The sequence below is a fragment of the Talpa occidentalis genome, unplaced genomic scaffold (genome assembly GCF_014898055.3).
Source record: "Talpa occidentalis isolate TD23 unplaced genomic scaffold, MPIMG_talOcc4v2.1 talOcc4.8, whole genome shotgun sequence".
Classification (NCBI taxonomy): Eukaryota; Metazoa; Chordata; class Mammalia; order Eulipotyphla; family Talpidae; genus Talpa; species Talpa occidentalis.
In genome coordinates, this window is record NW_023605194.1 from 13,475,308 (window position 1) to 13,487,613 (window position 12,306).

At 36.7% G+C, this 12,306-nt stretch overlaps 1 protein-coding gene across 2 annotated transcripts in view; it reads right to left on the bottom strand.

The window, feature by feature from the left end:
• The window catches only part of SHOC2 (SHOC2 leucine rich repeat scaffold protein), a 56,510-nt gene that overhangs the window by 27,633 nt on the left and 16,571 nt on the right, over positions 1–12,306 (bottom strand). For both annotated transcript variants that reach the window (XM_037496880.2, XM_037496879.2), the window contains exon 2: positions 5,008–5,956. In XM_037496880.2, the coding sequence (XP_037352777.1) occupies positions 5,008–5,710 (703 nt within the window). In that variant the 5' untranslated portion in view covers positions 5,711–5,956. The remainder of the gene's footprint in view (positions 1–5,007; positions 5,957–12,306) is intronic.

Genomic DNA, 12,306 nt, shown 5'->3' on the forward strand with positions numbered 1-12,306 from the left:
ATTAATAATTTATTTTCTTTTATGTTTCAGGAAAAATATGTGTTTTATATGGTAATGTTCCTTTGTTACTGGTTAAACTCCACACTTGGTTTTGTCATGTATTTAACCACATTTTCATGAAGTTTCTATTCTGAACAGTCATATATAAAATATTTTAACATAATTAATAAAAGTCAAAACATTAAAAAATGAAAAAAAAAAAAAACTAGGAAAGCGCCAAATAATCCCCAGGAATTTGTTATTTAAGCATTTTAATGACTTGTAGTCTCTAACAGGGAGAAAAACCATTTTTCCTCCTAAAATTGCTCTTCTGTTTGCAGGATGATTAGTTTTACATCCCTAATAACTTATCTGGATATCAGAGTATCAGGGACCACAAGTCCCAATGCTTTTTGCATGTAAAACACCACCTTCTGTATCACAAAATGAAATTACTCTATTAGAGTAACCTGGGAAACCGTGTTGCTTAGATAAACAGCAGAAAGAATCCCAACATATGTCTAGTCAGTTTGACAGTTTGAGAAGGGACAATAGGCAGTATACTTCATTGTCTGGATAAAGGGTAATGTCATGCTTTAAAAGTCTTGGATAGAGGGCCTCCCTGGTGGCGCAAGGGGTTACGATGCAACCTATGAAGCTGTCCGAAGCCCCAGCATGAGTTTGATTCCTCAGCCGGCCAGGGAGCAACCCACATGGTATAGCAGACCTCTCCTGACTCGCCCGCTGCTCCCCTCAACAGGGTACTTTGGTCAATCTGCCTGTTCTGTTCCCCACTGTCTCAGGTGAGTCCTCTTACCCCCCCCACACCTCTGGCCTGTACCCCAGCTTTTGTATACATAAATAAATAAATCTTTAAAAAAAAAAAAGTCTTGGATAGAGTCTGCAATCTTTGATTCCTCTAAAGAGAGGACAAAAGAAAAATAATTTACGTTTTTCAAAGTGGAATTTTCCCCGAGTTTAAGGACATAACCAAATAGAAGCACCCTAAAAGAGTTAAATCCATGACTCTACAGGTTCAAGGTAAGTCAACAGTAATTCAATTGTCTAGAATAGAACTTAAAGCTTTTTCAGAGGATAATAACAGATTCCAAAATCATTACTTGTTTACATATATACAATATCATTCACTTTTACTACACCACGGAGTTTTTACAATGACTTCCATTTCTGGCCATCATGTAATGAGAAAATGTACAAATTATATGAGAAAAAAATGGTTTGTAGACAGTAGACAACAGCCACATATGACTATGATCCCTAATATAAAGGAAAGAAACTTAAAATGAGCACTATTTTTTGCCACAGGTTATTGCCTAGAGGCACGGTCTAGGCCATTTAAAAATAAAGCAAGGAAAAAAGGCCAACAAGTTTAACTGAGTTGTGGCAAAAAACAAACAACAACAACAACAAAAAACCCCACTGCATTTAGAAAGCTTGGGATGGGAGAATTTGGGGGGCAGAATTTGAGATTAGAAAGAAGTAGAGAGTTCTGTGCAATCTGCCAAAATGTCCCTTTTAGTATTTGGATAAGAGCCAATCCATGTTATTTGAAAAGAAATTATTAAAGGCAAGCAAAGAAGCAGTAGAAAGCAGTAGCTGAAACAGTTTCCAACAATCACACAGGACTAGAATAGCTTGAGGTCACACCAGTCAGAAAGAAAGACCTCATAATATACAGTGCCATCAGTGTTTGCAGAAATGTACAGCCTTAGCAAGGGGGATAAATTAGATCTCAACTAAAGGCTATTCTGAAACCACCAAGACATAGCTTAAAATCCAACTACAAAAGGAATTAATTGACTCCAAATAACTGCATGTCAGAACAAAGTCCAGCACTCTTTAAAGGAATACAACAAAATCTACACTCAAGAATGTAAAAATTTTAATGCTGGACATTCAATCAAATATTATCAAAGCATGTAAAGAAACAGGAAAATACCAACCACACACAGGAGTAAAGTCTTTCCATAGGCTAGAAGTAGAAATAAAAAGATTATGGAAATAGAAAACAAAGACACCGAAAATTTATTAAAAATAAACTCCCTATGCCCAAGGCAAAAAAAAAACAAAAACAAAAACAAAAAACCTTGAAAATCACACCCAAATCAAATGCATAGAGTTAAAAATACAACATCTAAAATTAAAATTTCATTGCATGGGATTAACAATAGAATTAAACACTGAAGAAAAAATTATAGCAATAAAAAAATAGCAATAGAAATTAAACACACGTACAAAATGAATAGAACATCAATGACCTAAAAGACAATAGAAAGATATCTAATATACATGTAATTAGAGACCCAGAGAACAGAAAAAGAAAGCAGGAGAACCCCCCCAACCCTGCCCAGCTCAAAAAAAAAGAAAAAAGGGAAAAAATGACAAATAAATAATTGCAAAAATATTTCCATCTTTGATAAAACCATGAACCCTGAGATCCAAGGATGCTCATAAACTTCAATCTAAATAAACATGAAGAAAAGCAATAGAGGGACACCAGTCATAAACAGCTGGAAAGTAGGTACAAAGAGAAAAATATTTAATATACAGAGAAAATAAAGCTTTACAAACACAGAAATAAAGGTAAGAAGAACAATAAAACTCTTGTCAGAAAGTAGGCAAGCCAGAAAAAACTGGAAAGCTAGGAAAAATATCTTTAAAATGCTGAAAAAGAAAACAAGCAAACCAGAATTCTATACCAGGAAAAAAAAAGCTTTCAAAAATGATACAAAATAAAGGTTCTCAGAAAAACAAAAACAAATGACTACTCATTATGAGCAGAAATACATATTTAAAAGAAATTCTGCACTAAAATACATATTAAAAGAAATTCTTCGCGCAAAACGAAAATATCAGAAATCAACATCATATATAGGGTGCCATAATCACCTCTGTAGTATTCTTGCCAGAAAAGCATATCCTCAAGCTAGTAATGAGAAAATATCATACAGAAAAAAACATATGCACACATATATGTGTACAGATATCCACACAGACACATACATGAGTGATATGCTACATATCTGTACAGTACTCTTCAAAAGTATCACTATCATGGGGAGAAAAAGATCTGTCTTCTAGCCTGTTCCACATTTTAGAGACTATAGACATATAACTATTAAATGCAATGTGATTCTGGAACAGATAAAGACCATTAATGGGAAAAAAATCAGAATTCTTTAACTTCTAACTTGCTGGTTTTAATTATTGTACAATAGGCATGTAAAGATATTAAAATTAGAAGCTACATAAAAAGAATATGAGAATTCTCTGTACTGCTTCTCCAACTTTTCTGTTCAAAAAACTTCACGAATTATTTAATCTTTCTATATTTCCAGCTCCTTCTTCAGTGTTAACAGGAAGAAGGGTGGAGAGGGCAAGAGAAGATTTATTTCACTGGGTTACTTAAAGGAAATAGTAAGACAATGTACTGAAGTATACTGGTATAGAACAGTGTATGGTATATGCCATACTATGCTCAAAGAATAGCTCTTCTTAATATTATAATGATATTATTTTTACTAGACTTTTATTTTCTCATTTCCTCTAAGAAAACAGATAATGCAGACCTGCAATGTTTGCCCCAAATCCATGCATCGAAGTTGAAGTTTACAAATCTTAACTCCTCATATGAAATATTTATGTTTATTCAGAAGAGTAGTTATTTTCTGATGCCCTGCTTGGAATAAAATCAATTAACATTTATGAAATTACTTTTTCAGAAATTATAAGAACACAAATTTTAATAATGTTACTAATGGTGGGAAGGTGCTCATTAAAAAACAAATTCAATGGTTATTTTTAAAGTTACAAACAGGAATGAAAGTCAAAAAATTAGGCCATTACAAATATCAACAATTTAATAAAATCACTTTTAATAAAAATGATATTATCTATATGCTCAATAATGAACTACAATAAGTTTAAAATCCTGTGAAATAATTTCTTGCTTAAATAATGTATAGTCTTAATTCCCAAGTAATCTGATAATATCTCCATGAGAAAAAAATCTTTAAAGAATGACTCTCCCATAAAGCAAACTTTGCAGATGGGATATTAATACATACACAAAACAATAAGAACAAAGACAACAAATAACATTTTATACTCCTACGTAAAAATACAACATTTCTTTCTCAAACAGCCTATACCTCTACTCCACAATGGACTATATACACAGGTCTTAATTCACCTATTTTATTTAGAATTTGCCTTTCACACAAAAAGAAAAGTTTCCGGGCCTCCCTGGTGGCACAAGGGGTTAAGTCTCAGCACTATGAAGCTATCAGCAACCACTGCAGCGTAAATTCGATAATGCACATGGCGCAGAAGACCTCTCCTATCTATCATGCTGCTCCCCTCAGCAGTGGATTTCAGTCAATCCGCCTTTTCTGCTCCCCACTCTGTCTCTGGTGAATCCTCTCATTCCCACCCCAACCCCCCGCACCTCATTTAAAACAGTGCAAAATACAGAAAAGTAAGCACTTTCGAAATGAAACAGAATATCAAATTTCTTATGACACTGCTCTTCTCATTGCCGATCCCTTTAGGAAATTAGGTAGAAAAGTGATAAAAATTTAAACAAACATTTTTCAGGTAAAAAAAAGGGAACATGAATGTTATAATGGGAAAATGTAGCCTTAGTACATTGAATGTAATTACATAAGTCAATACTTTAAAAATAGACAGCGACAACTTCAAAATTAGGAGAACATCTTTTTTCTTGCTTCAAATTCACTTATGCTCCAATGAAAATGAGAACTGAGTAGATCTGCGTGAAAAAGGGTCTGTTACAGCTATGTTCCAACTCACTCTCAGGTCTATAAGCTCAAACATGTAACATTAATATTGATAAAATTTAATAAAGTAAGCCATAGTGAAAACAGAATTTAGAAACCAGCTATTTCTAGGCAAGTATCAGATATTTTCTGACATGAAAAAGCACTCAACAAAATTATTAAGCATTACAAATACCACACACACACAAAGTAACCCAAAGCCTCTTACCAATTTCAGCAGGTAGTTGTTTGATTTTGTTCTCTCGAATGCTGAGCATGCTGAGTTTTGACAGGTTTTTGATGTCCTTTTCCACAGTAGTTATACGATTGAAGCGAAGGTAGAGAGTGGTGAGAGAATCTAGCCTGTACACCACTGAAGGAATTTCTCTCAGTTTATTATGCCGTAAATCAAGCATCCGCAGCTTCTTCAAGTTATCAAGAGAGTCAGGCAAACTGGTAAGTGAATTTTCACTCAGAGCCAGTGTCATGAGATTTACTAGACAGCCCACCTCAGCAGGAAGGGACTGCAATTTGTTGCTATATAAATAAAGTTCTGTTAATTGAGTCAATTCTTTGATTGACGGTGGCAATATGTGTATAGACCTTTTGGATAAGTCCAAACGCATTGAATTCTCTTCTCGGCATTTGTTGAGCTCTTTTATCACCTCTGCATTACTAGATTTTTTCCTAGTCCCAGGTGCTGGATTTGGTCTTTTGATCGTATTGTCAACTGAAAAAGCCACCCCTGGCTGGGCAGTGCTGGGGTCTTTCTTCCCGTCTTTGGCATCTTTCCCTTTGGTCTTAGGTTCTTTTTCTTTGCTGTCTTTCCCAAAACCTCCAGAGGCTTTTGCCTCCTTTTCTCTTTCCTTGGCTGATGGTACTTTGGGATCTTTCTCTTTAGAGTCTTTTTCTTTTCCTAAACTACTACTCATGGTTACTCAACCTCGGACAAAAACTACATGAACTCCTTTTATCTTATTTGCCAACAAAAGTAATTGAAATTCGAAGATGAAGAGACAAAGATCCTACACAATCAGAAAAGGTGCTGGCTTGAAAAAGTAATCACCATGGAGTAACAGCCATCTGTTACATGTTGTCGTTAAAAGCACTATGCCCATTTCTGGCAATTCATTCCAAGTGGTAAATGGTGCTGGTCAATCAATGATTCATTAGGATTTCTGAAATACAACAGAGAGAGAGTATTAAATTACTTTAGAGCATAATTTACGTAAAACAAATGACCTCTGAAAAAAATCTTATTGGCAATTTTACTATTTTCCTCTGACTTGATAATGTAAATATGCAAATTCCATCAAAAACTATAAACATTGGGGCGTTCCTGGCAGCATAAGGGGTTAAGACGCAACCTATGAAGCTGTCCACAGCCACGGCAGCACCAGTTCGATCCCCAGCCAGCCAGGGAGCAACACACATGGTGCAGCAGACCTCTCCTGTCTCACCTGGTGTTCCCCTCAGCAGTGTATTTCAGTCAATCTGCCTGTTCTGCTCCCCACTCAGTCTCTGATGAATCCTCTCACCATCCACACCTCTGGCCTATACCCCAGTTCTTATATGCATAAATAAATAAATCTTTAAAAAAAACTATAAACACTAATAAGGCAGGCCCTGTCTTCAAGGAATTTACAATCTAATTGAAAAAGGTAAATATATAAATTTGCTACAGTAAAAAATTTTATAAAAGTGGGAGAGATCACAGCAGCTGGTAATGTTTGAATATTTTCTGTGTATAGACACTGTTATGTAATTACCAGATAGGTTTAAGAAAGGATTTCAAAGGTGATGACAGAATGGAAAGCAGTCTGACAAAAGAATAAAATGAGCAAACAAATATGTAGTGAAATATGAAGAATGGCACATAGTTCAGGAAAAGGGGCATTAAAAACCTGCAGTTCAATAAACACTAAGTGATTCTTATATGAAGGTAGATTTGGAAGCACCTTAAAAAAAAAAAAGGCAAAGAGAAATTTCCAAAAACACCTATATTCTAGAGGTGGAAAAGTGAAAACATTTTTTTTAAAGATTTATTTATTTATGCATATAAGAGCTGGGGTACAGGCCAGAGATGTGGGGCATGAGAGGATTCACCAGAGATAGAGTAGGGAACAGAACAGGCAGACTGACTGAAACACACTGCTGAGAGGAGCAGCGGGCGAGTCAGAAGAGGTCTGCTGCCCCATGTGGGTTTCTCTCTGGCGGGCCGGGGATCGAACTCGTGCTGCAGAGGCTGCAGACTGCTTCATCGTGTGGTTCTTCTTAACCCCTTGCGCCACCAGGGAGGCCCATGAAAAATATTTTTAAGAGATCTTAAAAGCAGAAAAAGTTCACTGATAAAATGACTGACCAAAAGGTGTCCACACAAAGGCTGAAAAATGAGAAGAATATTTGTAGGGTCCCAAAGTTTTTCAAAATTTAAAATTATTTTTATGGGCCTCCCCTGGTGGTGCAGCGGTTGAGCGCCAGGCTGCAAAGCTGCCTGCAGCCTCTGCAGCGCCAGTTCGATCCCCGGCCACTGGCGAGGGTCCCACATGGCGCACAGACCTCTCCTGCCGCGCCCACTGGTCCCCTCAGCAGTGTATTTTGTCAGTCTGTCTGTTCTGCTCCCCACTCTGGCTCTGGTGAATTCTCTCACCCTCCTGTGCTTCTGACTGTACCCAGTGCTTGTATAAATAAATAATCCTTAAAAAAATAATAATAATTTTTATTTTGTAACTATTATTAATTTTGTAACTTTGGTACTAGGGCCATAAGATTAAAGACAAAATAATATTTTACCTAATTAGCTTAAGAGGTTTAACAAAATTTTATCAAACCATCAAAAGTATTTGATAGTCTAACTGCACAGGAGTGTAGTAAGGATTTCTATGTAGGCACTGTGAAGCTATCCGCAGCCTCTGCAGCAAGGGTTTGATACCCGGCCGGCCAGGAAGCTACCCACATGGTGCAGCAGTCTCCCATGCTGCTCCCCTCAGCAGTGTATTTCAGTTAATCCACCTGTTCTGTTCCCCACTCTGTCTCTGGCGAATCCTCTTACTCCCAACCCCCCCCCAGCCTGTACCCCAGTTCTTGTATGCATAAATCTTCTTTTAAGAACTGGTTGGAGGGCCTCCCTGGTGGCGCAAGGTGTTAAGACGCAACCTGTGGGGCTGTCCGCAGCCACTGCAGCATCAGTTCGATCCCTGGCCAGAGAGCTACCCACATGGTGCAGCAGACCTCTCCTATCTCGCCCGCTGCTCCCCTCGGCAGTGTATTTCAGTCAATCGCCTGTTCTGTTCCCCACTCTGTTTCTGGTAAATCCTCTCACCCCCCACGCCCTGGCCTGAACCCTAGTTCTTGTATGCATAAATAAATCTTTAAAAAACAAAACTGATTGGGAAAAAAGTTAGATAAGACAGATCTATGATAAAACTCAGATGGTCTATTTCTTGGTTTAAGGAGATTCTATTTTTCCTGAAGCCCTTTCAACACTGTCAGTTAACATACTCAGGTTATCACATATAGGAGTTTGTTTAGCACTTACTGGGTCTACACCCATTAAAAAAGCTTTTAAAAAACCTGTACTGCTTACAAATAAATTATTAGCATCAATATCAGTGCTTGGGGTATAGCTGATGCTCAGTAAGTACTGATTAAATGAATAAATCAAATGGAGATTTCATTCTATATAGCCTGTATTAAAAGAACATCAGACATTTAAATTTTAATCTCAAAGACAAAAGTGCTTTAAAAATCCATTGCACTAAAGGCGATTTACTATCCTTCTAATTTAATGCTGACATTAATATTTTCTTATCACATGAGAATAGTAGTCTTTAGATTACTTATTTGCTATAGTCCTGCCACCTAAACCATATCACTCCACCTACTCAATGTTGAAAAAAATCAGCCAAATTACATCATTGTATTATTAATTCAAATATCTACTCCAGGACAATGCCTTTCAATGAAGAAAAACTTTTAAAGATATTATAAATACTAAATTAGAATAAACATATAATTATACATAAAAAACATCAGGGATCAAAGGAAGGACCTGAATTCTCCTCCTCCACAGACACAATAAATCTACACTATACAACTAGATATGGCGTAAACTCAGAAAAATGCCTGAAAACTGTATGAATAGAGCCTACCCAACAAAGAATAAAAGGCAGCACCAAGACTGGTAGAAGAGACAGAGTTTCATTCTTGCCAAAGAAGAAATCCTACCCTAGCACAACAATTTGTGGCAGTAGGCAGAGAGATCTTAAAGCTACAGAACATGTCCCTCGCGGGTAGGGAAAAGTGATGTACACTGCATCGGGCACACCAATCCTTCAATACTGTGCAGTGGAGATAAGTAGCTGAAACACGAGACATTGAGGGCTGAGGAAAATATGCCCAGGAAAACCAAAGAACTATAGGGAACAGAGAAGATGACCTCACAAGGCCCAAGCACAGACTCACTGACACCAGGACCCAAAGCATTAACACCACTCAGAAAAGTCCCTGGAACTAAGTGAAGGAACCCAACTTACTATTCATACAGCATCTGTCTGAAAAGCAGGAAACTTTAGAGATGATCCCCAGGGTTAAAAACACAAGCCAGTACCATTTTGGCAAATTCACAACCTTGCTAATACTAGCTCCACTGGGCACCATTTTGGAATCCTCCCTCCAGTTTGCAAGAGCTGGTGAACAAGCACCATTGAAGGTTCCACCCACCCTACATGACTGAAAATTACAGTCCTGTGCTGAAACCACGATCCACTGCCAGGCCAGGCTGGCAGCCATGCCCACACAGTTTGCTGCAGCCTAGCCATGGCAGGCAGGACATGCAGTCCACACTGAGGATGCACCTTGAGCACTGAGCTCTGGCAGCCAATGGAAACTGAACTAGGCCAATAATTCAAGACTGGGAGAGGTAGATCTGCTAAATACATAGAAACAAACAGAGAATTAAGCAAAATGGAGAGACTGAAGAATATGCCCCAAATGAAAGAACAAGAATTAATGCCAAAAAATGCCTTGAAGAAACAGATAAGCAAACTACCCTGAGGAAGAATTCAAAGTAATGGTTACAAAGATTCTAAGTGAAATGGAAAGAAGAATGGATTAACACAGTGAGAATTTTACACAAAAAGAAAATTTAAGAAAGATCAAACAGAAGTTACAGAGCTGCAGAATAAGATAGGAGAACTGAAAAGACAGCAAAGGGTTTCAACAACAGACTGAATGAAGCAGAAGAATGGCTAAGTGAGCTGGAAGACAAAGCAACAAAACTCACCAAGAGAGCAAATGAAACAAGAACTAAAAAGAAAAAGTGCCCTAAGAGACCTCTGGGACAACATCAAGAGGAATAATATTTGCATTACAAGGGTATAAAAAAAAAAAAAAAAAAAAAAAAAAAGATGATGAAGGGCCAGAAAAAAATATTTGAGGAACTGATCGTTGCAAACTTACAATTTGAGGAAAGCAGCAGCCACAATGGCATAAGATGCCCAAAGAGTTCTAAAAAAGAGGAACCCAGAATCCCACACCAAGATACAGTATAATTAATAAGGTAAAAATTAAAGACAAAATGAGGATGTTAAGGGCATCAAGAAAAAGAAAGTAGCATGTCAACAGAAGTGAAACAACATAAGGCTAGCAGCAGACTTTTCAGAAGAAACCTTGTGTGCCCGAAGTGAGTGGCATGACATGTTCATAGTGCTGAAAAGAAAATTTTCAAATAAGATTTCAATACTCAGCAAAAATTCTATTCAGATTTAAAGAAGAGATCAATAGCTTTCCAGACAAGCAAAAGCTAAAGGAGTTCACTAAATCAGCACTGCAAGGAATGCTAAAAGGATGCATCTAAACTGAAATTAAAAAGGTACTAAATAAAAGCAAGAATGCATACAAAAGAAGAAAATCTAACTGAAAAATATACTCACAGTAGCAGATCAACCACCCAGGAAACAGATTAAAAGATAAGAGCAGTAAAATTAACTAAATTATGGCAATTAATCAAGGAAATTATATAACAAAAAGATCTGAGACATTACAATTTTTAAACATGAGGGAGATAAAAATGCAGTTTTGGAGTGCTCAAGTGTAAACGGCAACAAACTCAATACAGATCAATACATATATCCTATTACATCAATCAAATGGAAATAATCTCTGGAAAACCTAACCAAATAGTGAATGACCTTAGGTAAAACCTACTTGACACACAATGAGTGCAAAATACTGACATTCATCGCTGTTTTTATGTTAGGGGAAATAACTTGCACGAATGGACCACCCTCAGACTTACGTTGCTAACTAGACCCTAATCATAAGTAACTGGCTTCATGTTTGCCTACCCCCAAGTTTTCACCTTTTATTAAGATTATATCAAATGTCTATTGTTCATTATTTTATAGCACTATAGGCCAAAATAACATTAGTAAACACAGCCTTTTCTCATACCATTCTCAAGTCACTAAAATTTGCAACAGCTCTCCGACCTATTCACTAGAGTTCTGTACTGTGTTCTTACTCAGTAGGCTCAGTCATCTTCACATCTGTCCTGACAGCACAAGACTTTCACTTCAGAACTGCCAATCAATCTCCTCTTGTAGCTGTTATACTTCTAGTGACAAGTCCTACTGGGCTTGCTGATAAATTATCATTTTAATTAATCCCACCATTTCTTAGGTCAATAATCTCTTTATAAACTTAATTTCAAACCCTAAACAACAATCCAATCTCTATAAGCCTTCGTTTTTTTCTATTTTTTTTTCCTCTGGCTTCCTCAAATGACTAGTTTACAAGCCTCCTGAACTTGTTAGTTTTTATTGTGGCCAATACCCACAATCCTTATTAAATTCTTGAGTGTCAATAGGCTATTATATAAGGTACCAAATTCATCTCCTTGATTCTAGTCTCTAAACAACCTTCTGCATCTGATACCAGATGATATAAGCATCTTTAAGCTAAATCATCGGTTTGAAATAAATCCTCTACTAATACATACAACTATGTACACATACATGTACACAAATACAAATGTACAAACATATTCGGTTTCTCCACAATCAGGTTTCAATCTGTCTTTTCCAGATTTGTCAGTTGTATCCGAAGTACACTCATCATTCCTGTCTTACACTATTTACACAGCATGTGGAAAGGAACTTTCACATAACCATACATTTGCTTAGCTTGCTCCCTTTGCTTAATGATTTCTACCTCCTTCTCACCTCTATACTAGTCTCCTTGGCTACACCCTTTATATACTACCCTAATTATTGTTATCAGTATCCTTAATATATGGTACTCTTTCCTGACTCCATGTTCATAATCTTGCTGTTTCCTTCTCTGCCAGTAGGCATTCCCTAATACCTCCTTTACACTTCTTCCCTTTCCCATTGAACACATACACACATCTTTTAAGAATTCAAGAGTAAGCTTTTCCAGAAAGTCTTTCCTTTATTTATATTGGGAATTAAAATAAAAGTCAATCTTTAAATTCAAATTCTAGTTAACTTTCACAATAGTAGTTTAG